The sequence below is a fragment of the Tetrao urogallus genome, assembly GCF_951394365.1.
Source record: "Tetrao urogallus genome assembly, chromosome: 16".
NCBI classification, from domain to species: domain Eukaryota; kingdom Metazoa; phylum Chordata; class Aves; order Galliformes; family Phasianidae; genus Tetrao; species Tetrao urogallus.
Window position 1 is genome coordinate 9,411,877 of NC_136829.1, and position 26,622 is coordinate 9,438,498.

General features: G+C 46.6%; 1 protein-coding gene across 1 annotated transcript in view; it reads left to right on the top strand.

Annotated features, from left to right (window-relative positions):
• COL20A1 (collagen type XX alpha 1 chain) overlaps positions 1–26,622 on the top strand; it is a gene marked incomplete at both ends in the record, with an annotated part of 40,896 nt that continues 14,274 nt past the window's right edge. Inside the window, 22 exons of the mRNA XM_079543213.1 lie at positions 1–73; positions 2,846–2,956; positions 4,178–4,321; positions 4,753–4,911; positions 5,030–5,224; positions 6,363–6,518; positions 7,240–7,359; positions 7,521–7,685; positions 8,643–8,807; positions 10,141–10,313; positions 10,979–11,108; positions 11,604–11,749; positions 13,018–13,141; positions 13,556–13,695; positions 13,867–13,996; positions 14,475–14,617; positions 15,807–15,939; positions 19,834–19,976; positions 20,577–20,706; positions 20,994–21,050; positions 23,626–23,664; positions 25,455–25,593. Coding sequence (XP_079399339.1) covers positions 1–73; positions 2,846–2,956; positions 4,178–4,321; positions 4,753–4,911; positions 5,030–5,224; positions 6,363–6,518; positions 7,240–7,359; positions 7,521–7,685; positions 8,643–8,807; positions 10,141–10,313; positions 10,979–11,108; positions 11,604–11,749; positions 13,018–13,141; positions 13,556–13,695; positions 13,867–13,996; positions 14,475–14,617; positions 15,807–15,939; positions 19,834–19,976; positions 20,577–20,706; positions 20,994–21,050; positions 23,626–23,664; positions 25,455–25,593 — 2,915 coding nt within the window. The remainder of the gene's footprint in view (positions 74–2,845; positions 2,957–4,177; positions 4,322–4,752; positions 4,912–5,029; positions 5,225–6,362; positions 6,519–7,239; positions 7,360–7,520; positions 7,686–8,642; positions 8,808–10,140; positions 10,314–10,978; positions 11,109–11,603; positions 11,750–13,017; positions 13,142–13,555; positions 13,696–13,866; positions 13,997–14,474; positions 14,618–15,806; positions 15,940–19,833; positions 19,977–20,576; positions 20,707–20,993; positions 21,051–23,625; positions 23,665–25,454; positions 25,594–26,622) is intronic.

Genomic DNA, 26,622 nt, shown 5'->3' on the forward strand with positions numbered 1-26,622 from the left:
ATGCTGATTCGCACCTGCTTCTTTTTTGCCTGCCTGCCTGTGGCAAGCCACGTCTGGGGACGAGGGGGGCAAGGTAAGGAGCTCACCTGCACTGCTCTGGGGGGACTCTGGGTTGGAATCTGGGCTAAGCTGCCAGCCCTTCTGGTGGGGAAGCTCCAAGCAGCGTATTCTCATATTTAAAGAGCAATAGGAGATCAGGGAGGCAGTGCTGGGAGAGTGTCTCCATCCCACCCCACTCTGCAATGCCTGTTCTCATCTCTGGCAGCAGCTCAGAGTGCCTCTCCCTTGCACTGGGGATGCATTTCAGTCTGTGTAAGCAGGAGAGGATGCTTGTGGGGTCTGCTAACAGAGCTCGAGAAACAGAAAGAAAAAAGTGTTGCTTCTGTTCATTGTCATGTCTGTCCTGCACTGTGAAACTGTGGAGCTACGGTGGTGATGTGTGACATCTGGGTAAGAGAGTACATGATGTGCATTCTCCTGTAGCATGTAGAGCTCCCGCAGTGCCATGAATGAGCAGAAAATACTGATAGCACCTCACCATTTCCTTTCCACCTTTCTATTCCATATGAACCACAAGGTTTACCTGAGAGGTGATGGCATGTCACATTCAGGATAGGCTTATCTCTGTGCTGTGCATCTTCCACACAGTGTGTCTGGGCTTTGCTCCCCATCAGCTGGAGAGCAAGGTTACAGCATCAGAGAGCACACATCCAACACAGGGCAGAGAAACAGTGGGGCTTTCATGGCACCGGGCTTCATTTGCATCCAGCACATAATGGAGCTTCAGAGGATGCTGTCCTTTCTGATCTCTCTGGGGACATTCTTGCCTTTTTAACTTCTGGGCTCCTAGAGCGATGGCCAAGGAGTTGGACCACACTTGTCCAGAAGAAGACAGCTTCATGTTTCCTCTATGAATTCCCCTCATTGTTGCATGATTTTTTATCACTTCTCTTCGGCACGATTCTGAGATTTGATTTCGCCCCTCACCCCTCTTCCCCATGTTTTCTTTCTTCTTCTTTACATTTTCATGGGGTGAGATGTGAATTTGAGCTTTGTTTCCCCAAAATAGTTGTCTGCTTGTTAGGCAGCCCACAGGAAGTCTCTGCAAGAAGAGGCTGAGGCACAGATGCTGGGTTGAGCCAAGCAAGTCCTTGCTGCCAGCTCCCACTGCTTTCCTGGGCTGTGACTTCATGCAAAGATGTTGGGAGATGTCTGACACCATGCAAGACCAAAATAGGAACATGTGGAGTCCTACAGAACACACAATGTGCCAGTGCTGAGCATGATTTTTGACACAGAGGGTGGTGATGCACTGGAACAGGTTGCTGAAGGAGGTTGTGGCTGCCCCATCCCTGGAGGCATTCAAGGCCAGGCTGGATGTGGCTCTGGACAGCCTGGTCTGGTGGTTGGTGACCTGCACATAGCAGGGGCTTGGAACTGGATGAGTATTGGGGTCCTTTTCAACCCAGGCCATACTATGATGCTCCAGGTCACCTTAAGCTTTATTTATATATGTATATTTAATAAGGAGTGAGAAAGGGAAAGAATCATAGAACCATGAAGGTTGGAAAAGAGCTCCAAGATCCCCAAGTCCAATCCCAGCCCACCCCGCTGTGCCCACTGCCCCCATCCCACAGCTCTGGGACACCTCCAGGGACAGTGACCCCACCACCCCCTGGGCAACCGTGCCACTGCATCACTGCTCTTTCTAGGAATAAATGTTTCCTAACATCAATCCTGACTCTCCCCTGGCACAATGTGAGGCCATTAGCAAGAGATTGGTAACAGCTGCCAACGAGGTGGGCATTTGAAGGCATATATTATTACTGTGCAGACAAAGGAGGCAGTTGCTCATTGCACATGAAGGAGCCTGCTGGAAAGACAGCTGTAGGTGCAGGAGCAGGGAAGAGGGGAGACAAATCTGCTGAGTTGCCACCCTACAGCTAGTCAAGTGGGAATGTTTCATACAGTGACATTTGTATGACAGTGTGACTGTATTTCCTTGAGGGATCTCTGATTCAGAGACTGACACATGGGTGAGACATTTAGCAGGGCTTTAAAAGATCTCTGAGAAATCTGGAGCTGATAAGAGAATGTGCTCTTTCTTCTTTTTACCTCCTTGTCTGATACTATTTTTTTCATCAGGATTTGTCGTTTCAGTTCACTGATCCCTGCAGTTCACTGATCCCAATGCAAGCTGGTGCCCGTGAGTTACGGTCCTGCCAGGAGGTGTTAGTTACACTTTATCAGGTTTTCTCTCCTTTTCTCTCTTTCTTTTTTTTCTTTCCTCTCTAAACCCAGCTGATCCCTGGAGCTTCCTCCTAAACAGTCTTTCTGCATAAGGGTGGCATTCATATCCTGGGGAATTTTTGTATTTTTCAGCAGCCTAAGTTCATTGCAGAGCCTCATTGACTCCCTGTATTCTATTCCTTCCCTTCTATTTCAGACATCTGCACCAAAACCCTTGCTGAAACCACACACATGCCATGAAGGTTCCCAGTAAAGACTTGCAGTGTGAGAGGAGCACAGAGGAACTCTGACTGCTTTGCTGTTTTCCTCATTTGCAGTAGCATGTAGTGAGGTCTCACCCAGAGAAGCTGCCCCTTAGCATAGGATGGAAGGTGGATTTGCAGCGATGGGTTTCCTGGTCCAGGGGCAGCAGGAGTGGCTGTGCAATGTCAGGGGATGCTGAGTGTTTGTATGGGATGATGAAGGTTCCATTTGCACTGCAGCTGTCCCCGTGTCTTTAGTAGACGTAGCACGTGGGGGGTTTCATGCATGTGTGAGTGTGTGCAGAGGGAGGAATTGCACCCACAGCAGAGTGGGCACCTCTCCTCCTCCTCAGGGTCAGGCCGGCTGAAACTCACAGTCCTTTCAGAAGACAGGCTCCAGATGAAATGGAAAGAAACCGAAGGAAACATCAACGGCTACAAAGTGCGGGTAAAGCCTATGGCAGGTATGTGCTACCCAGCAGATTGCTCTGTGTGAGGGATGGGCCCCCAGCTTCTGTGTGGCGCTGGGTATTGGCTGGATGCTCTTTCTCCTTGTCTGCACCATTGAATGTTTGCCCAAAGTGGAGAGGAAGACAGAAAACAAGTTCACGGAGCAGTGGTTATAACTCTGTCACTGCAGGGGTCCTGTTTGTCCCATCCTCAGGGACGGGATGTCCTTGGCCCCATACATGGGGATGCTCTGCCCGTGGCTCCCCGCCCTGGATGAGCTCCAGCTCTCCCTGACTTCTGACTCCAGACAGGCACTGCAGGAAGGGCACTGCGTCCTCGTGGGGGAGCAGCATCCGGGTGCAACCTTAGCTTGTGCCCATCTGCCTGCTTTTAGCTCAGCCCCCAGCTGTTTGCCCAGCCGGTGCTGGAGGTTTCTCATTCCTCCCCTGCCAGGGAGCGATGGGCATCCCAGGAACGTGGGGAATCCTTGTGCTGAGCACGCCTGAGGCTTTCCCCATGTGTGGGCTGGAGCTCCATTTCCAGCCCTAAGGGTGACAAGACCAGAAATGCATCCATTCCCACATTTAAAGGCTCACACACCTTTCTTACTCAGATGATTTTAGGGAGCTGCTTTGCTTCCCTTCCTTTGCTTTGTTCTTCTGGTCCAAAGTTTCTCCATACCACCCCTCGTAACAGAGACACGGTGCGATATTTAGCTGTGGTTTTGCAGAGCTGCCTTGCTTTATCTGCTCCTTGCTGTGCAGAGGACAGCTTGTGTTAGGGAGAGATGAGGTTTGCAGAGGGAACACAGCAAAAACGACTGTATTAAGTACAATGAGTCCCAAGGGCCAGGACAGAACTCTGGAGATATCAGAGCACTTCCTCACTTTGTCACGAGTGACCTCAAGGACATCACTTGGTTTGATGTTTCCATAAGTGGTGTTTGCCCAACCTTCACCCTCTGGGATCTGGCCTTTCTGTCAGCTGTTCTTTGAGAAGTCAGTGGGAGCCACACTAGTGCTAGGTGGGAACTTGTTTTCCATTTGGAGCATGTATCAGGGCTTTTTAAAAGACTTTCTCAGCTCTGAAAGCAGAGATCTACAGAATTAAAAATTAAATTAGAATTGATTGAGGTCCCCAGACAGACATTCTCTGTATTTCGGTGGTATTTCTGCTATTGTCAGCTTAAATGTAAGCTCTAACAGTTTCTGAACTGTGGCTTCATCCCACCTCAGGGGACTCAGAGCAAGAAGTCATGCTGAAAACAAAGACTCCCAAAGCCACAGTGGGGGGGCTGAGCCCTACCAAGGAATACACGCTGCAGGTCTACGTGCTCAATGGCTCCCAGGAAGCCTTATTCGCCAAGAGGAAATTTGTGAGTAAGTAAAAAGATCAACATTTTACCATTCCGAGGGCTCTTGGAGATGTGACTCCTCAGAGCTCGTCCTCTGGCAGATAAATAGTAGAATCAAGAATTCGTTTGAATTGGAAGAGACATTTAAAAGCCATTTGGACCAACTCCCCTGCAGTGAACAGGGGCACCCACAGCTCCATCAGTGCTCAAAGCCCTGTCCAGCCTGACTGTGAGTGCCTCCAGACATGGGGCATGCACCACCTCCTGAGCCACCCTTACTGTAAAGGGATACATTTTCTTACATTCAGTGTTCCCATAGACTGCACTGAAGCCCATTACTATTTTGTTGGAAGCTTGGAGAGGGGAGATGGTGAATACTGATGGGATAAAGGGTGGACCATGACTCACAGACCCATCTGGATTGACTCCTCCTTCTTGTATTTGTGATTTCTATAGTAGAGGACCTTAAAAATGCATCCCAGACTAGAAATAACCGAAGGAACGCAGGAGCTGCACCAGGAAAGAATCTCACCTCTGCGGGCAGCTCAACAGTAGAGCAGAGCCTGCGGATGGAAACAGCTCCACCACCCTTGAGCACCATCCTGACACATCCAGGTGGGTGCAAAGAGTGTCCTGGGGCTGCTGCCTTGCTATGCGCACATATATGGAAATGTAATCTTCAAGGCAGTAACATAGGAAGGGAAAATGTATTCTTTTTCTGTTTGGAGCACAGCAAAGGACAGAGCTGAAAAGAAAAGGCACAAAGGGACTCAGCCCAAGGGCTCAGGAGAAACCACGAGGAGCCAGCCTGGTGTTGGTGTGACACAAACACCATCACCAACCACAAAGTCATCCCAGCGTACCACTGCAAACGCGGAGCGAGAGTCTCTAGGAAAAGAAAAACCCACAAGGGATTCACTGAGGAGAGGTGAGAGCTGCTTCAAGCGTGTCCTGCTCTCTGTCCCCCACTGTTTTCTCTAGCGATTGCTAAACACAATCCTTCTAGCTGTCTCTCTGTCACCAAGGGAGCATGAGTGCTGCTGCTGCTCTTATTTGCTAGATCATGCTTTGGAGAGCTGCCAAGGATCACCGAAAGAGTTTGGAGTTCTGCAAAGCATTACAGATATAAAGGAAAGCTGGAGCTAAGACAAAAATTCCTTTACAAGGGGAGTTTTTTAATGAATTGATTTCCCACTGTTCTCTCTATGCATGTTACCACCTCTTCCTGCTCCAGACTTACCCATACAGGTTATCATTCTCCAGCACACGCTGGCATCCTGGTCTTGTTCTTCACATTTCCCAGCTAACTGATCCTTGCTGAAACTTTAGATCCTCCAACTGAATGGCTCACAGCACTTTTGAAGTGGTGGGAAGGGGGTTGGCTAGAACATCCCTCTTTGGTCCCTTGATAACAGTAGAAATTCATAGTTATGAGAAGAGATAGGAGACTGACCTGTTTGCATCTCAGTGCAGTTGGATGGTACTATCTATTTCCCTCTAACAAAGATGGAAAATTCTGCATCTGAAAAATATTTCAGGAAGATGCATTCAATCACCAACATGCCCCATCTTATCCTCTGTTAAGCTGCGTGCCTGGGGTGGAGAGAAAGGCAGTCCTTATGTATCTGTGATGAAGATTTTTGCAGAGAGATTGGATTCAATATAACACCAGGAAATAATTATAGCCCACAGGGGATCTCGCAATGGAATGTTATTAAGCGATCACCTGCAATTCTTTTGGAGACTTAGGCTAGATAAAAGGGAAGAAAGGGCTGGGGCTGAGATGTAATGGAGCTGACAGCCTGCAGAGAGCAATGCTTGGCCTAGGCATGCACTTCCCAATGGGTTTAACACTTTCTTCACAGAAAGGTTGCTACTCACTGCTCAGTTTCTTGATAGTGAGTTATGTTGCCCTTAGCCATGTGGTTTTCCCAAGATGCTGGGATGTGTCGGGCTGGCAGATGGTCCAGGGCTTTACACTGCACACTTGCTTCTCATCTTAAAAATGAAGTATTTTTCCTCCTTTGCAATTGCTTCTCTCCATATCAAACATTGTTTCTCCACAGGTTACCAGTTCCAATGTGACACGTCTGCAATGACCGATATTGTCCTGCTTGTGGATGGATCATGGAGCATTGGGCGCAACAATTTCAAGCTCATTAAAGACTTCCTGAGCGCTTTAATTTCCCCATTCAATATTGCCCAAGACAAGATAAGAGTAGGTAGGAGTCTTCCCTGTTTCCTGACCTTGGGAAATGCCTCCAGAAGGGGCCTTGGTCTCTATTTCTGTGTTATCGTGCTGCCCTAGGGAGTTTTATTCCTTTTGGCTGGATTCTGTGCATCGATCTTGACAACTTTCCCATCTGGTAGCAAGCTCTGGCCTCTAGCGGCTGTAGGAAAGAGCTGCATGGTGAACAAAAGCAATGTGTGAGCAGCAGCAGGCTGGGTGTTGGGGGAGCACACAACTGATGCTGAGATATGCTTGGAGTTTGCTGTCTCCCTCTGATGGGGTGCTCACCCTACAGAGTATGACACAAAGGTGGGCTGGCAGTGCCACACTGGGGTTTCTTTGATCTCAGCTGAGAACAGAGCCACTTCCAGCTCTGAGGGATGCTGAACCCAGTTCTGAGGGATGCCAAACCCAGTGGATGGCACTGGCTAGGCTGTGTGTGAAACAGGGCAACAGAAATCCTTCCTGTTCCTTGCAGCTAGCTAGTTTGTTCTTGAATAACTCTGAGACCTTAAAATGCTTCAGAGCACCACTCAGAGGTTACTACCACCATGGGGAAAAGTGGAGTTAGGAGCCAGGTCTGCTCACTCCCTTTCCGATTCATGACTTTGTGTCATCCGCCCATGACAAGCCCAACACCTCCTCCTCAAAACAGGTCTCCTCTTGCAGCCTACCTTGGCTCGCACAGTGTCGATAGCTCTTGCCTTCCCCAGGGCTGTCCCAGTACAGCAGCGATCCCCGCACAGAGTGGGATCTGAGTGCTTATGCAACGAGGGACCAGGTGCTGGAGGCAGTGAGGAACCTGCGCTACAAGGGTGGCAACACCTTCACAGGTAACTCCATCTCTCAGATCACAGCAAGGCTGCGTTGGGGGAAGTTGTTCCAATGGGATAGCATCTTCCTTGGGGGACAGAGTGAATGAGGGAAGGATAAAGGTGGAGAAAGGATAAAGTCTGTTGGCTGTAGCTCACCATCCATCTGTTCTCCTCCCCAGGCCTGGCGCTCACCCATGTCCTGGAACAAAATCTGAAGCCAGATGCTGGTGCCCGACTGGAAGCTGAGAAATTGGTAATCCTCCTGACTGATGGAAAATCCCAGGATGACGCCAACCTGGCAGCTCAGACCTTGAAAAACGTGGGCATAGAGATATTTGCTATTGGTAAGATCACAGACATCAAGCCAACCTACCTTCCCTCTTCATGCTGAAGCTTATGTTCTCTCAACGAGGACAAGAACATCCTGAAGCTGTAAAGCTAAGGTAGTAAGTAGGACTGTATTGCAGTGGGGCTGAGAAGAAAAATAACTCATTTATTCAGCACAGGTAGTGTCTTCAAATGAGATTTTGTTAGCTTAAGGAAAAAAACACTCATTCTCAAGAGATTTTACATCTTCTGTCTATAAAGACCTTTGCCAGTCTCAGCAAACTGTGCCATGAGAATAGTATTCTCTGCTGTGGAATTAGGCAAGAGAATTTTGTAATTACTTTGTAATTGCTGTCTCTCAGAACTTCCAGTTTTTCTGAATAATAGCATTATCTGCTTTTTACTGTCTGGTAGCAATAATGAGACAAAAAATGATTTCAAGCAGCGCTGTCCTCGATGACTACACAAGTCTGCTAAAGGGTAATGCACAGACAATAAAGTTATGCAGAACACTCTCCTAAAACTGCAACCTCCAGCACTTTATGTGCTTATTTAAGTCGGGAACACACAAGCAAGGCTTTATTACATACAGGTATGTACATAGTTGGCTATCACTTGGATTTCTTTCATGGACTGAGTGAAGCTGCTGAGCCTCAGCTGTGTGCTGGACTGTGCAGCTGAAATGACTTGCAGGTCGGGTCCCAGCTGGGGTCTGTGCTTCCCCTTTCTTACTAAAGGAAGGTTGTGTTGTTTGGTCCTGAGACTGAATTAATCCCAAGACACCTTAGTTCTCACCACAAGAGCAAAGGGAGAAGGACCCCTGCCTCACCTGGGCAGTGCTAAGATGGCCTAAAGGCTAGCACTGGAAAACAAAATCAGCTGTCTGCTGTTGATCCCCACAACCAACATCCAAGCAGAAGGCAGAAGTTGTCCTCTAAAGGAGCTTCCTCAGCCCTGTGCTCTGCTGTCTGTAGGGGTGAAGAACGCGGATGAGGCTGAGCTGAAGCAGGTGGCCTCAGAGCCACTGGAGCTCACAGTGTACAACGTGCTGGACTTCCCCCTGCTCAGCTCCCTGGTTGGCAGGCTCACCCGGGTCCTCTGCAGCAGGATCAAAGAGAGGAGCAGCAAGGAGAGTGCAGGTGAGGTGAAACCTTGGTGATGATGAGCTTCCTCCTGCTTAACATCAGCTTTCCTTGCCATCAAAAAATCTCCTTTCTCAACATCCTTTCTTGTACCTTTCCCTCCATGAGCTCCACCACCTCCTCAGCACCATCTGACTCTTCTTTTCTGTGCTGATCTCCCTGCTCAGTGCTATTGCTGCCTGAAAATAGTCCTTGCCAACATTTTGGCCAGGTTCAGCTGTGATCTTGGTGTTTACAAGACTCTCTGGATGCAGCTCTTCCAGCCTCACTCCCTGCTGTTGTGAACAAGCCATGGAGGGACTTGCAGGTGTTTCCATTCTCTTGCTTTTGATTTAGGTATCTGCTCTTATCCTTGCCAATACGGGCAACAGCCATCCTCACCAGGGCCTTGGATACCTTTTGGTGGCTGTAAATCACTTAATGGCAATAACTAGCATTGTAGGCTTCTATTCTACATTTTTGTTATTTTACTGTGTGAAAAATGCATTGCAATCATTTTTTTCTCTCCATTTCTTTCAATCGACAGGAGGAATTCAACACAAAAGAGCTAATTTGAGAATATAGTAGTTGTATGGAAGAAATCTGGAAGTAGGAAGAGGAGACAGCAAAGCATCTAAACACTTTTTTTATTCCTCACACTTTATATAATCTCTGGGGCATCTTCAAATCAAAACCAAACACTCGATTTCTTTTCGTTTTTTTTTTTGCTGGAGGGCAGTTTGCATGATGTACAAGAGAGTGAAGAACGACTCCAGATGTTAGCTTAGATCCTCAGGAGAAACATCACGTACACATTTCCGTCTCTCTCTTCTCTCAGACTTGCCTAGGGAGAATGGGAAAGCAAACTTTCAAGCATACATTTATTTTAATGCTCTGTGGATAGACATAGACATAATTTGATTCGTTCTTATTAATTTGTACCTGTTTGATGTAATTGGGCATCTTTTTACAGGTACAGGTTAGCCTAAAGAAAGATGGTTGCATCGAAAAAGAAGCCAAAATAACTTCTGGTTCATTTTGACAGATCTTCATAATTGGAAAAAAGCTGGGTCGTGTTTTGGATGCAGGCAAAAATGCATATTTCTGTTGAAAAGAATATTCTCAGCAACCAGAAGTATGCAGAAATGATTCTCGATGGAGTATTTATGTTCTCTGTTTGCTCAGTTCTTAACTATTTATTTTACAGCAGTTTGGAACCGTTGCTCAGCTCTGTAAGGAAGGGGACTGCAATTTGACTTACTTAAAAAATGGCAGTTGTATTTATGAGCTAGGAAGTATATTTGGTATGAGAATCTGAATACAAGAAAGTAACCGCGTTTTTAATTCCCAGGTAGAACTGTGAAAGATATCCCTACAAATACAGGTCCACAGCTGAGCCCAACAGACCTTAAAATATCAGCTGTGACTTCTAAAAGCATGCACTTGGCCTGGAGTCCTCCCCTGAGTCCACCAAAGAAATACCGGGTTGTGTACAATCCATCGAAGGGCGGCACTCCCAAGGAGGTAAGAGGTACCTGTTGGACACTGCAGTGCCTTCCAGTCAGTGGCTGGGAATGCAGGCAGACCTGGGTATGCAGAGCGATGAGGGTAGGAGTGCACTGAGCACAGGATACCAGCTAAAGCCAGGAATGAAACTGAACACTGAGTGCAAATGTGACGAGGTGATAGGATGGCAAGGCAGAAGAGGAAATTGGGTAAATACTGTGTTGCTAGAACTACTGCAAGTTATACCCATGCAGTTTTCTCTTGCACAGTGTTATCCCCTCCCTAAGGCACCTCAAAGAACACACACAGGTGCACAAAGGTGTTCAAGGATGCTCACTGGTGACAGATAGAATCAGAAAAGCAAATCCAAACACTTGGATTGTCCTTAATTATACACTTCAACTTTTGGTTAGCCCTGAAGTGGTGAGACAGTTGGGCTTGAGTATCAGTCAGGTCCCTTCCAACTGAAACTGTCAATCATGGAATCGCATTCTGTCCCATTCACTGCAGTGAGAGCATGACTGGGGTCTTGTGCTATGTGCTTGTACAGATCCAATCCTTCAAGGGCAGGAATGCTTACAGCCTCCTATCTCCATGCTTCCCAGGGAAGACTGCTTCAGCTTTTCCTTTGCCGTGGAGCGGCTGGCACTTCCCAGACTTGACCGTGTTCCTTTGTATTTCAGGTGCTTCTGGATGGAGCTGTCTCCTCTCTGTGGCTTTCCAACCTGACCTCGCACACAGAGTACCTGGTGTCGGTGTTTCCCATTTATGACACAGCTGTTGGGGATGGGCTGAGAGGCATCACCTCCACATGTATGTCGTGAGTAGGGAACATTCCTCTGACGTGTGTTTGTGGGAGGTGAACATAGCCTTGCCTTTGCAACCACCTCAGTCTGGAGCCTGGCACTATATATTCCCCCTCCCTCTGGTTCGGAAGGTTTGTCTGCAAATCTCTCCATCTCTGGAGATGTTCAGAACTTGGTTGGACAAGGCCTGAGTAACCTCCTCTAATTTGGCTCAGCAGGGTTGGACCAGAGACCCTCAAGTGTCCCATTCCACCTATGTCATTCTGCAAGTGACACCAGTGTGCCGAGCTCAACCTGCTAACACACCCCAAACAGAAATTTTCTACAACCCTTGTCCCTTTTCCACCCTTGGGCTGTAAATGAACTAATCCCACTCCTTGACAAGTGGCTGTGTTAGATGCAGGTCGGGTGTCCCCCAGCATGTTGTAAAGCCAACTCTCCTCCGGGGCTGGAGCTGCTGCAGACCTGCTGAAAGTGTCTTTCTGCCACATTTCTCTCCCAGTGCCTCTGTCTGCCCCCCGCTCCCTGCGTGTCTCCGAGCTGAGCCACAACAGCATCAGGCTGAGCTGGAAGGCAGCCCAGGGAGCCACGCAGTACCTGGTGCTCTGCTCTGCAGCCCCCGATGGAGCAGAGGATGATACGACAGAGGTACGCTCCATGAGAATGGTGGCAATACTGCTTTTCCTTTGTCTCTCCTCAGTTGAAGAGTCCAAAATCAGTGCCTGTCTCTCTGTGTGGGGTTGAGTTCTGACAATATCATACAGAGCAGACCTGAAGCACAGAACCTTCGGCAGCCCAGTGGCTGAGTTCACACCTCTGCAGCCTCAAGAATAACTTCTGCATCCTTGAGACTGCACAGAAATATGTTTGCTTTGCTTATCTTCAAATGCTGACTGGAAATTTGTTAGGGCAGCTTTCACTGACCTCTAAAAAGAGAACTGTGGCAGTGTATAAAAAATAAAGCAATGCCAGACGAGTGGAAAATCCTTACAAACTTCTAAGGTGAAGTTCACAATACGAACATTTTAAAGTAAACACTCAAAATGTGAACACTTTAATGAGTTGTCAGAAGTGCCAGCATTACAGTGTTCCCAGCCTTTCACAAATCTCTGGCTCTGCTGCATGCAGACTCCTGGAAGTCGCTGGGTTGGGTCCCTGCAGCATGCAGGCTGTGCAGGGAGGGCTGTGCCTTGCAGTGTTAGCGGCAGGTGGCAGCAGCCCGGCTGCTATGGCCCTGCTTGCAGCAAGCAGCTCTCATGCAGCCTTCCCAGGCCATAGAGGAAAGGAAGCTCACCATCTCTCACTTAAAACCTTGCTTTCTTGAAGCCCCTTCCATCCCCTCTCTGTGTGACACAGGGATGCTGCACTCTGTGCACACTCTCCTCTCTCCACTGAGTGCTGTAGAATAGTTGGAAATGGGAGAGAACTATGCTTCCTGCTCTGTTGTCTTTCTTCTGGGGGAATTTGCACCAATAATACATATTTTTTGCATCCTACTGTCAGAAATCAACCCCCAGCTTTGTTTTTGCAATAATGGAAGCCACTCTGCTTTTCACATCCATACTCATCTTTTCATTATAATGTCTTTCCCAGGAAAATCTCAATATTTTCCTTACAAAAAATGTCTCGTTTGAACTTACTTCAGGTACCCTGATCCAACCCAGAATAATAGTATCACCTCTGTATGAGAGATACACCTCTGCAGGCCCTGGGAGGAGAAATGGATGTGAGCCCTCAATGTACTTGGTGTCCCCTGGGGAGAGAGGGAGGCAGAGAAGCTCTGACAGTGCAAAGCACATGTCCAAGTGGATATTAGAGGGCAGCCCAGAATGGAAGGGTGTCCTAGAACTGAAGTGTTCCCCAGGACTGAGAGGTACCCAGAACTGAAATGTCTCCCTGAATTTCTCCTGTGACAGATGAAGGTGGCTGAGCCCGAGGTCCTTCTGGACAGGCTGTCACCCAGCACTGAGTACTCCATTGCAGTGTATGCGTTGTATGGGGAAGATGCCAGTGATCCAGCCAGCATCCAGGAAACCACCTGTAAGTGCTGCTGCTGGTTAAGTTGTTTTTAAACACTCAAGGTGGGAGAGATTAAATAAGTTAGGGATTTCTTGTATTGTGCCTGTGGCTTGTAAATCCTGCCTTTTCTTAATACTGGTCCCTAAGATGGTCTGTAATCACCTGGTGAGCTGTGAGGCAGTGATTCCCCCCGTTAAAAGAGGACTCCTAAAGGGACTGTTCCTTAAGATCTTTTTGTCTGGGGAGAAAGGAGGAATTTCTTGGCTATTTCTTCACCTGAATCGCAGATAGCATTCCATGACGTACCACAGAATGGGAATTATTTTGAGTCTTCTAGTTCAAGATGGAGTCACTCGCAAGTAGCAGGAGGCAACAAGCAGCGTTGCTTTGGTGCAGCCTTTCAAACCCTGAGTGCTGTCACTCACTGTGTTGCAGTGGCCTTGAGCCCTCCCAGGTACCTGAGCTTCTCAGAGCTCAGCCACTCATCCGTGCGGGTCAGCTGGGAGCCAGCAACACTGGCAGTGAAAGGTCATCGTGTCACCTACGTGTCTAGCAGAGGGAGCAACACTGGGGAGGTGAGTCCTCAGGGGCTGCTGGAGGGAGAGCTGGGAGGTCACACACTGCCCTGTTCTCTCTGGTGCATGAAGGGAGTGTTATCTCTGAAATGGGCACTTCTGAGGGATGTGCGAAGCTCTCTGCAGCTGTCTCCATGTTCTTTTCTCCCAACTCATCCCGTTCCATTGCAGGTTGAGGTTCTTGGCACTGCAGTGTCCACTGTCCTGAGACCACTGTCCTCCCTCACCCAGTACTTCATCAGTGTCCGATCTGTGTATGATGAGGGTGACTCCTTTCCAATCACTGGCAACGTCACCACTTGTAAGTAGGCAGTGGAAATGGTTTCTTTCCTATTGACCAAACTGTCCTGCGTGTGCCTAAACTGAGATGTTTTCAATGCTGGTCCCAGCAGCTTATGGCCAAGATCCCTGTACAAAACTGGTGACTGTTGGAATATGCCCCACTCTGTTATGTTAATAATAGAGGTGAAGCAATAAAGGAAGAAAGCAAACTACATACCGCTAACCTCTGTGTCCTCGGGAGCCTTCTCCCCTTTGCAGTATCAGAGTGATACATACCCTCTCCACAAATAAAATAATCCTCCTTAATTAGGGTTTTGAAAACAGCATTCTCCTCTCTGTCCTGATGGCTGTTGCCATTTGGATCGGAAGAAGTGAAAGACAGACTGATCTCAGACAGCTGCCTGGCTGATGCTCTGCTTCCCAACCATCTGCTCCCCACCTCAGCTCTGACAAGGCGCTGTCAGGGCTTCAGCTCGTTGTCCTCCTGCATCCCTCAGTGAAGGTCCCCCCGCCGCGGGCGCTGAAGGTTTCTGAGCTCTCTGAGAACAGCCTCCGGCTGCACTGGGAAGCTGTCGCTGCCTCTGATGTGGTTGTCTATCAGATCAAGTGGAGCACAGCTGGTGGAGAGAAGCCTCAGGAGGTACGGACCCACGTACAGCCGGGTTGGGTTTGTGTCTGCTGGATGGATACTGGTTGGGTATTAGGAAAAATTTCTTCTCAAAAAGAATGATCAGACCTTGGAATGGGCTGCCCAGGGGAGGTGGTGTGCAGTCACTGTCCCTGGAGGTGTTCAGGAAGAGGGAAGATGTGGCACTGACGTGGTTTAGTTGGCATGGTGGCAATGGGCTGTTGGTCCTACTTAATGATCTTAGCGGTCTTTCCAACCTTAATGATTCTATGGCGGCTCTGTGCTGACCTGCAAGAGTGTCAGAGTTGCAGTTCAGCTTGGGTTCATGCACTCAGGACCTTCAGCACTAAGACAGGATCTATCCCACACTGGCTCTGCAGAGTGCTGTAGTCACCTTGAATGCTGGAAGCAGGAGGGACAGCAGGGTGGCAGGTTTGGAGTCCTGCAGGCTCTGGGAAGATTGCAGAAGTGCTCTGGAAAAACTCAAGGATGAAATTCAATAGGGACAAACAAAGTATTAAGCTTAGGTAGGAATAATTAAAGACAGGTATACAGGATGTAGAACAAACAGCTAAGAAGCGATTCAGTAGAAAAAGATCTGGGGTTGCAGAGAATCACTGGCCCACAATGTCAAGTCGTTGTGGAAAAGATAAGGACAGTAGTCAGGTATTTGTAGTGGTGGTAAGTCCTGACTGCTGTGGGGACAGTACTCCTCAGGAAGGATGAGGTCTTAAGAACCAGAGAAGATTGATCACAATCAGAGCTGATGCAGTAGGAGTAGGGATGGACCAGGTGACCTCTTCTATCCCAAGCCCCTGTTTTCACAGTGAATACCTCCACTGCCCTTCACATTTAGGCTGGAATAGGGGTATATTGGAGCTTCTATGCACCATATATCTGAAAGATGGGAACTGAGCAGACATATTTCATGCTCATAGCAGGCAGACTGCCTTGTACCAGAGACTCTATGTTGTGGGACAGAAGTAGCTGTTAAGTACAACTGGCTAGCAATGGGCATCTACTCTGCATTCATTAGGGCTGGAAATTTGCCTTTGCTTGGATTTGTGCAACCCACAAGAGTCACAGCCCTGTGCTAACTCATTTGTGCCTGCAGGCAGTCTGTGAGCCAGACACTGGGATGGCATGAACTAGCATAGGGAAGCCTGGGAATTCAACTGACTCATTTCTTGCCCTGCTTCAGCTCTCCATCGCTGGAAATGTGGCAACTGCCATCCTGCCTGGATTGCAGAAGAACACAGACTACAAAATATCCATCTGGGCCTACTACAAAGATGGTGCTCGAAGTGACACGGTTTCCATTCAGCACAGAACCAGTAAGTGATCAGCTCTCTGTCTCTACAGCCTAGTGAAAACAAAGGGTGCAGGATGCCTCAGACCCAGGCACAAGGCAGGAGCTCAGATCTGGTCATCTGCAGCTATGAAAACCCAGACCTGGATATCTAAATGTGGCTGGAGATATTTAGGTTCCCATACTAATATTCTGAATTCCTCCTGAAGAAAATATACTGGGCAAGCACGAACTGGGTGGTACATTTCTTTCTCCTTTTGTAGCATGTATCGATGTGAATGCATGGGCTTTTTGTTGGGTGTTGAGCTGAATATGTCACTGTGCTGCCTAATGAATATTTCCTGTTAGTAAAAGATTGTCTGCTAAGGAAGGTGTGGGTTTCTCCAGCTACATCTTCGCTGAGCTGTGCTTCATCTGAGGGCACTTGCAAAAATAAGAGAGAATCCTTCAGGCAGACTCTGCATGGAGGCATTATCTAAATCTTGCTTTGTCCAGGCAGGATATGAGGTTAAAAAGTGGTACTCCCAGAGGTCCTCTTAATTAATATTGCCTGTATAATGGCTTTGTTGGCAGCAAATGGAATACAATTCATTCAGTAGCGGCAATCCTCTCTTCCTCCTCTCAGCTCTCAACCTCCTTTGCAGAATGAAGTCTTTCAGGCTGGTGCTGAGCTGATGAAGCTCAGAGTAAATGGCAATCCTGGAACGAGAAGCTCAGGTTTTATTAATAATGAATAATAACAACTTTTGTTTATAGAAAGCTACCTCAGGCAAGTACCTAGGAGATGCATGCCAACAAGAACAAATAAAAAATGAAAGCATCCTACAGCTCTGTGAGAAAAATGAGAGCTGTTTAGAGGTTTCAGAAAAACGAATAGCTGTTTTAAAGCTTGAAGTACAAAATGTCAAAGCTGCTTCTTCAACCCACTGCCAATGGCATGTGATGGTGTTCTTCTCAGCTTATTCAAGCAAACCAATCCTTGCTGGCATTGGCTTCTGCTTGTCAGCTGCTGTTCTTGTTCAGGAACAGGGATGCATTAGGGACATCAGCCTTCACATCACTGGGATGCATGGGCATCCGTCCTCAGGGCTGTGTAACACAGGAGGGCTGGTAATGCTCTTCCATGGACCCAGTTCCTCACTACCATTGCAATGAATGGAGCACTTCTTCTCCAGTCTTAGTCTTGACTAGAAAAAATAAGATGTTTAGGGATATTTTTTGAGCAGAACAGTTAAGCAAGTCCTTCTCTGCAGACTTACCAGAAGGCACAGTAGGAGCAACAGCACGTTGGTGTATTTCCCACAGATAACTAATTTGTTACCATGTACTTACCTACGGTTCTGATATACCTTCTTGTCTCTGATATATTTAGATTCAAGGCTTATTTGTGTCAAGAACTCTCCTCTCATTATGTTCCTATAAATGATCTAGCATAACAAAGTCTTTGTCCTTGACTAAAGGCTCTATGCAGCGCTCATCTGTCATATTAATAAACAAGACTTGTGGTACTTCTGATGGACATAAACCTTGCACCCAACTAGTGGGAGTGTGCAGGATGCTCTCTGGGAGAGGAAGCTGCTGAGAAATAGCCCTTGACTGCTGAGCAGGAGTCCTTGGGAGACACTGGAAGTGGTTGCTTTTGTTTTTGCTGAGAAGCTGGTAGGGACCTCTCTGTTATAGAGAAGAAAAAGAGCTTAAACAAAATAGATCACCTGTTTTGTCCTGCAGGATAAAGGGGGGGGGGGGGGGGGGGTCCTCTATCTCTGGTATCTGCTATGTAGCATTCATTATTTAGTGGAATCTTTCTGCCCCTGTGTGAGTGCACCTCATCCTCTGCAGCACAAAGAGCAAGAGGGCAGTCTGGTGGGAGTGCTGCTAACGCTGGGCTGAGCCTCCTGGGCTGATTCTGTGCTGAAGTGGATTACAAAGTGCTTATGTGTCCCATTCCTCCGGCAGAGCTGTGCCAGAAGTGTCTGCACGTTCTTCCTCCTGCTCCTCTGTGAGCTCACACTGCAAACAAAAGGGGTTGAAATTTAGGGAAGAAACTTCAACCCGTGGTACCAGGGGAACAACTATAACCTGTACAATCACTGCAGATGGGTGTTGTGATGGAGCAGACTCCAGAGCTGTACTTTTACTTGGAATTTTGTCTGTGATTCTGGCTAGACCTGAAAACAAGTAGCCCAGGATTCCCCCTGCAGAGGAACAGGAGGTAACAGAAGCACAGATGGTGCCCTGGGTGTCAGAGATGCTTCCACCCCACATGGGCAGCTCCGGGAGGTGACCTTTCCCCTGGCTGTCACATCCATGCTGTCAGACTGTGCCCAGCCCGGGGGGCTTTCCAGAACAAACTCAATTTGGAAGACTTCACTTAACTTTCCTTTTGTTCATTTAAACAGTCACCGCTTACATCAGCTGAATGAAATAGCCAGTGCAGACAGCAAAGATGCAGAGGTATGGCACAGCACTAAGAATAGCAATGTTGAAATGACTTTCCCTCCCACACTTGTTTTCTTCTCTTCTTTACCTTGCGGTGATGCACAGCAACAGCCTCCAGCCTGATTCAGCTCTGCAAAAACTTGGTTCAGCTTCAGTAAAAGTAGGCTCGTTTTGTCCAGAAAAGGGAAGGAGGATCAATGAAGATGCAAATAATCTTCATCCAACATGTGCTCTAAGGTCACCTCAGTCTTTGCTGGGTGGGCAGAAGAGCTTGTTTGCATTGCAGGTAAAACTGCAGAATAGAAACTTCATAGCCTGGCTGTGTGTCCTTGGCTGTCCTTCGGACTCACCCATCATTTGTAGTGTCTTCTGAAGAAGAAGGAAAAAAAAAAGCCTACTTTTCACTCTCAAAACCTCTTTGTCTTCACACCAGTGAAGATTCAAGGCCAGATATTTATACAGAGCAAGAAACTACTTAGAAATAAGCTCTTGGAGTAGGTGACCCCATACTCCCATATGTGACTCCCATAACGCTCCATCACAATACCCACCTGCAGTGATTATAGAGGTCATATTTTTTTCCATCATTGCCATGGGCTGAACTTTCTTCCCTAGTTTTCAACCTCTTTTGTTTGAAAGTGGATGGATTCAGCTCCCTCTGCCTTTCTCTTAATAACCCTCAGCCGCTGCTCAGAGAAGTTGCTCTGTAACTATCTCTGTTGCCAGGTCCAACTTGCTACACAGTGGTATTCCAGGGAAGAAATGCATTTATGTAATTAAGATATGCTCTGTTTTGGTCTCTGGCAAACCCTGTTCTTGCTGACCACAGCTCAGGCCGTCACCCATTTGGGATCCATCCATCCACTGTGGTGCAGGGCCAGGAACAGGAGAGCAGTTCAGGCTTTGTGCATGATCTTTCCCTGAGGCTGTGGGTGCTGAGTGAGAAGTGTTAGACAAACTGCTGTGTGCTGGCTGCTCTGTGTGATTTTTTTCTTTAAAGGATAATTTTAAAGCAAAGGCCAAGCTGAGAAATAGTAGAAATGATGATGCATTAGCTTTGATCCAGGCTTAATCAGCAATCAAGCCTTTTCTCCAGCGTGTCTTCAGGTCTTTGATGAAATACAAGAACAATTTGGTCTTTCTGAAGGGTATCTTGTGTTTGTCCATGATGCATCCAAAGGATCTTTTTTTTCCTCATGCCTCCAGGACTCTTCTCTCCACCAAATATTCTTTTTTTCCCCCAGGACCTAGGCTTTGAATTACTGAATGCTTGAGTTGTACCATGTTGTCTCAGGCAGTACTGATCCTCATTCCTCCAGACTCTATTTTCTCCCCTGCCTGGTCCCTAAGGTGGCTGCTTCTGCTCCATTCTGCACATTAACGAAGCACTGGGGAAAGGACATGGAAGCAAGCACTGCTGGCCCTGATTTCAGACTTCACTATCTGACTTTAATGCTATTCCCATTTAATCCCTGCACAGCTTCTCGGAGCCCACCCACCAACCTCTTCATAGACTCTGAGAGCCCCACCAGCCTCCAGATCCATTGGAAGCCCCCCGAGGGCCGCATACAGCACTACAGAATCACCTACAGTCCTGTTTCTGACCCCAGCACCCAGCAAACAGTAAGTTCAGCTCCTTGGCAGGTGGGACAGAGGGACTGTTTCATGGCTAACAGCGTGCTGTTCACTCCAATAGGTTTTCTCTATCAAGAATTAGTTTGCGTGACAACAAAACCAAATTTCTTCCTTTGACTTGCTGTCAGTGTGCTGTGAAGACAACTTCCTTCTGATTCAGGCTTCCTTCTGATCCACTTATCAGTGTCCATCAAAGCTGCAAATAACACAGCTTTCTCCTCTCCCTGAAACAGAGTGGGGAATTCCAAGAGGCAGAGTGGTAGAGGGTAACTCCACTGCCCACCTGATTTGACAGGTTAACAATTAACCTTTTACAGTGAACATTTGCCGCAGCAACCCAAACTGGTGACCACATTTTAAGGATCTTTTGACCCATCTACAAGGGGTACATTAAGGTCTTTACTTAAGAAAACACTCTTTCCCTGAACACAATAGTTCTGATGGCAGTGCATCCACAGTTTCTTTTTATCATTCCCTAACTAATGGGGATGCTGCCCTGGAACTCACTGCTAGAAATCCTCAGAGCAGCCCCAGGGTGTGGATAAAAGCCAAACTCTGAGTTGTTTTTTATTTTCCATCCTGCTGTAGATCATGGCTTCTGGGAAAAGCAGCAGTGTGACCTTGCAGCCGCTGCTGCCCGATCGAGCCTACAAGGTGGCAGTTTCTGCTGTCCACTACACAGGAGAGAGCGAGAGCACAACTGCAACGGGTCGGACGGGTGAGTGCATCCATCAGTACGTGCAGCTTCATCAGCTATCATCTATCAGGCTTGGTGTAACCTCTCCAGGGAAAGCATTGCCCTTCTTGCGCTGAGCTGTGGCTGTGGCCAAGGTTTTGCTCAGCAAATTGCAAAAAGCCTGGAAAAGGGAAAATCCTGCCCCAGTTTCTGCCCGTCCCGTGTATAATCCCAGGATGAATGAGAAGGGTTGGTGACCATACGAGTCTTGAGCCAAGTGTCACTGTTCTGAGCAGCAGAGCTCACACACACGCTGCTTTCTCTTGCAGCTCCCGTGATGTCTAAACTGCCTTCAATACGAGGATTTGTTCCATCTAAGACAGAAGGTAAATCATCTCCTATAATGTCTGGCATTAGTATTTTATTTTTCCCCAGTAACAAATAGCACAGTGTGGATCCCTGAGGACAGGCAGCAGTGGGTATGTCTCTTCTTGACAGATGCCTCTGGGTCCTGAGAATCTGTCCAAGGAGAGCCTGGAACCACATAGCCTTAAAAGCAGACTCACTCAGTAGAGTCTGGTAGGATATTTAAAGGGTTTCTGCATATCTTGACCAAAATGGAGCAAAGAGAACGATGACATGTTTTAAATTAAAGTTCCTTGTAAAGTCCCTTATTAAATTTAATGAGCATATGTTCTCCTAGCTGGTACAAAGCAAAATATTAAGTGGATTAAGGAGAAATGTTGAATTAGCAGGGTTATAAGAAGCTGCTAAGAAGCAAATATTAGAATACATGTATTGTGGCATTAATGCCTTTTCCTGTCTATGTGAAATGATTCCAAACAAAACCTCAGCTTTAAAGTTCGTTGAGAGAAGCCAAGAAGGGAGAACAAAGCAGATTAGATGAGTATGTTTTAGACTGTACCCGGCAAAGAAAATATCAGACACAATTTTCTGTGGCTTATTGAGGAAATGTGCAGGTGTGCAGATCACAGAGGAACAGTCCTGTGAACCTTCAGCTGGAAAACAATCCCCCATAAGGCTGATGGAAAATGTAGCGTGTATGGCTATAATAGCTGAAAAGATAACAGGAGAAATATTAAATTCTGTGTGTTTCATAACATGAATTATTTGAAGGAGCGGAGATGATATGTAATAATACTGGGAAAACTGTTGCAGTAAAAAAATCTGATTTTAATAAGCAGTCACGTCGCTGAGGGAAGTGGTCTGAGCTGTTGTGGGAGGGGATGTTGTACAGTAACTGCGTTCCTCTGGGACCTGGGGAGAGAAGCACAAAGCAGAGAGAACAACAAGATGGCAGGAATCCTACGCTGGGAGGCCTCGGAAAAATCTTCAAAGCAAAATGCAGGCTGTCACTGACAGGGATCCTTCACCCTGACTCTGAGGTGCTCTGTGTAAGCTGAGCATTGCCAGATCAAAGAGCTGTGAGCAGTGAGAGTGCTGGGAGGGAGGTTAGAAGGGGCCTTCCTGACCCCCCAGCAAGGAAGCTGGATACCTGGCAAACAGGCAGGACTGCAGCCTGTCAGTGTGATGTTGGAGGGTATTATGTTTTCTTCATCATACTTCGGTTCTCAGCAATGCTTTGCATTTGAAAATCTGTTCTGTTTGTGTAAGGGGAAGGCAAGGAGCAGAGGTATGGCTTGTAGATGTAGACTGTTGTAGGCTTTAGCAGTCGTATGACCATCATTGCTTTGGGTGCCTTTTCTTTTTGCATATGACTTGACTATGAATAATCGTGTTGAATGACTTAGGAAGCTCAGCTGCCATGTGGAGGATGAACACCCCTCTGTTGTTAGAAAAGTCAGACAGTTGTAAGCCCTGCGTTTCTCCTGAGGTGTGAACTGACACTGATGTAAGAATAGAAATATAAAAGTTATAATGAAGCTTCAGTAATGATCTATTGGATTCTATTTTACTGGTGACCTAGAAAATCACTTATGAAATAGCCCATCTTGTCAAGTGTCCTTGATTTTCAGGGACATGTCTCATTTTGCATCAAGCATCTCCTTTGTCCCAGCTCCATCTGGCAGCCATGACCTGGGATTTAAATGGCAGTACATAATTGAAAATAGCATTCATATGCTGCTTTCTAAAGCACCCCCTTACTTGAGCCAGTTACATGGGAGTGCTCATAACCATGGTGCCTCTCATTGCAGCCCGTTCTCCCCAGCACCCCCTGATGCTGCTTTCTGCCTTGTGGCTAAAGGATTCATCAAGTGAGTTTCTGGCAAAGGACCTGCAAAACTTTGCCAAAACACAATTTGTGTTTCTCAAGTGCGAAGAAGAGCAAAAAACTGTCATACTATATGGAGAAATGTAACAGGAATGTTGCAATAAGTCAAAGCCTGGTCATATGCCATACAAAAGCCACATCACTGCTCATGTGCAGCACTGCATCTTTACTCCCTTTCTAGCTATTTAAAAAAAAAATCAGGTTGATGCTTGAGTTTTTGTTGTCTTTTGAGTTTTATGTGCAATATTTAGAATGAAGATATGCTTATTTATTTATCAGCCTACTAAGGTGCATGTTTCAGTAAAAGCACCATTTAAAAAAATAGTGTTTTTTATGACTGTTTTCAAAAAGAAGCTTGAAGAAAATGATGTTCCCTTGTGTTTCATATCACCAGGTGACAGATGATTCAGTGAAAAGAAAGTGATCATGAGGATGTTTGATGATGAAAGACGGTATTTTATTTTTTTGTGATGAATAAGACAAGGAAGAACTTTTATGTTAGCATAAACATAAATTCTCTCCCTCTCTCCGTTTATCTGAACAAGGTTCGGGCCAGACTGTGACTTAAGCTGTATAATATTACAGTACTCACTGTGTTTTGCTGTGTTTTCCATTGCTCAGCCCATAGGAACTGCATCAGTTTTGCTTTACTAATCCCCTACTCCCTTTCTTCCCTCATTTTTTCCCCTTCTGTTCCATTCCCACAGCCTGTCCCCCCATCAGCTCTTCTGCAGGCTCCGTACGAGGTACAGTATCATACCTAAACCTTTGCTGGGAATGTGCAAACAGTGTCTCATCTTGGCTTTTTTTCAAGAAATATACAACAGCTGAGCAAGGTGGAATTCTTTCCCTGCCCTGAGGGAAAGAGGAAAAGTCTGAGAATGAAATAGGGAAACACTCTATATCAGGTAAGACCTGAGACCCTTCAAACACTGACACTGAAGACCACTTTTCAAGCTGAGGGAGAAGAGAGAGAACTATGGCCCCAGTTTGGAATGGCTGGAGTGTATTCATACAGCATGGACAACAGGGGTTCAAGGGTTGCTGAGCCATAGGCTTGACCCTTGTCCTCGCCTGCACCCAGAGCAGTTGCTCTTCTCATCAGAGTTTGGGCTGTTATTGCGTGAGTCTGTCTGTGCTGCTTGAGCAATCTGCCTTTATGTGAATAATTGTTCACTAGGTGCAAGGCAGAGGATGAATGTGTTGCTTAGGGCACTTACTTGAGGTGTGGGACAGCCTGCTTGCTTCCTTGCTCCAGTGAATATACAAAGAAAAATGCGTGCAGTGGGATGGGACCAAATGGAAAGGACAGGAAAAGGTGCACTGGGAGACTGAGCTGTAATGGGTTGCATCTGACACACAGGTTACTGAAGAGAATAATGCTGTTAGGTTACAATATGGTTATAATTGTGAATTGAGCTTTGTCGTCAGTCTTTACACCATTGTGTTTCATGCATGCTTTAATGGAATCCCAGTGCCAGGAGCCCCATGTTGCAGATAAATGGCTCACAAGTGGGTCATTTCTTTTGGAAAACTCCCTAGTATGTTGGGCAACGAAAACAACTGTTCTCTGGACAAACTTCTATGCAAAATAACCACTCAAGCCAAACAACTGCAGATTACAGTAAATGGTGAAGGGGTGAGGGAATCCAAACTGGTAGGACTACATCGTAGTGAAGTTGTATCCCTTCATTTACTGAAGCATGAGCTATCTCCTTCAACCCGGGCTGCTGCAAACTGAGATAAAGTGGGAAAAAAAAAGAATCCAATTTCAAGATCTTGTCTTACCAAATAGAAAACTGAAATGAGAAAATGACTCAGAGCTTTAATGATGAGCCATGAAAGTGAGATGAAGTTGCATGAGCTGAACAGGCGATGTCAGAGATGTCAGGGAAGAGCCTCCCTCTGTAGATCGCATAAGCCGAGCCAACCTCTGAGTGCCTCATGGAAATAGAGAGAAATGGAAATGCTTGTATTTTAAAGTCCTTCCCCAGTATTTCTGACCCTTACATATAAGGCATTTCAGAGCAGAAATGATTCCTCCTGCCAGCAATCACTGGACAGATTCCATGTCTTTTAAAGATAGTATTTTTGCACCTACTTGAAATGAACGTGGTTTTGGGTTGGTTTTTTTTGTTTGTTTGTTTGTTTGTTGGGTGGGGTTTTTTTTGTTTTTTTTGTTTTTTTGTTTTTTTTTGGAGTAATTACAGAATCACAAAATTTCTCACTTGTTTTTCATTCTGGAGATTTGAAAACAAAATTATGGAAGTCTTCACCTTTACTATATCTCTCTCCAAGAGGCAATTGCAGCAGTGGATGATCCAGATGCAAACTATTGCCCTTAGCTGCCGCTTGTGGAATATAATCCAGTTTTATAGAGAGTCTGTACAGCCTTGCTGATATCTGTGTTCCTATGTTTTTTTCTCCTGCTGAGGTCTCCATGCTACCTAGAAGCTCATCCTACCTGCTCTGCCATCCCACTTTTTGGGGGGCAGTCTTTCCTAACCACTTCTTTCTCTGCTTTTCTTTGTTCCAGGATTCGATATGATGGAAGCGTTTGGCTTAGTAGAGAAGGAATATGCCTCCATTAAAGGAGTGGCTATGGAGCCATTCGTATTTAGTGGCTCTCGCACCTTCACCCTGTTCAGAGACATTCAGCTCACCTTGAGGACCAGGTGGGAGTGGAGCTGGGACCAGCGTTGTGCTCATCATGGTCCCTGTGCTCACACTGCTGTGTGTCAATGACAAATCCCCTCTGGCAACTTCAAAATGAAATTGTAAAGAGTCAGCTAAACTGAATTGCAGGTAGACTGAGAATAATGCCAGTTTTCCTTAATATATTCAGAAATTAGGCTTGGGTTGGCTTTAAGATGAGTATGGAATACATCTCAGAAGTCAAAAGGACGCAATGGGGGCATTCATTATTCATTTGTGTGCTGCCAAATGTTGTCACAGGGTGGGGGTTTTCCATTTTGCAGAATCCCTTTTTGCAGCAGTGTTGGTTGCTGTGATGGACGTAAGGATTATATCATGTGCAAACACTGCATGATTCTTTAGGCATTCTGTCCACAGCCACATACACTTTGGCCATAGCAGTTTGAGGTCATGTCTTCATCTTCAATCCCTCCTCCCAGCATCACTAGTTTGGAAACAGAGCTTTGCATTAGTAAATATTGGTCTCCTAGCTGCTCTCAGCAGCTTGGGCTTTTCTTGTTGAGAAGGAATGACCGCTGAGGACTGTGGCCTGATCCTGTTTTCTCTGTGGGTCTCAGGCAGCCAGGCTGCTCCCTTGACCTCACTCATTTTTTATGATAATAAATCAGGAACGATCCGACTCCTGACATTCAGTGCTACTTTGTTTAAAGCCTAATTACTGAGGCTCTGGCTCAGTTTAATCTTAGTTAAAGTAGTAAAGCTTCTTAGAGTACACAGAGTGGGAGAGATTCAGAGAGTGGTCAAATACTCCAAAAATTGTGGGCAAGTCATTTCGCTCAGCTGGCACATATTCCTTTCCAAGGACGTCACTCCACCACAAGCAGAAGGAGAAATAAGAAGCCGATATTACTTATGAATCAGTCCTGAAATGATGCTTGATGAACTGTGTACATGCCCATGCAAATGTCTCATTTCACATTACAAACGTATTCCAGGCATAACCAATTTGACTTTCCTTGTTGCCTTACTGCATCCTCCCACTGTGCTCC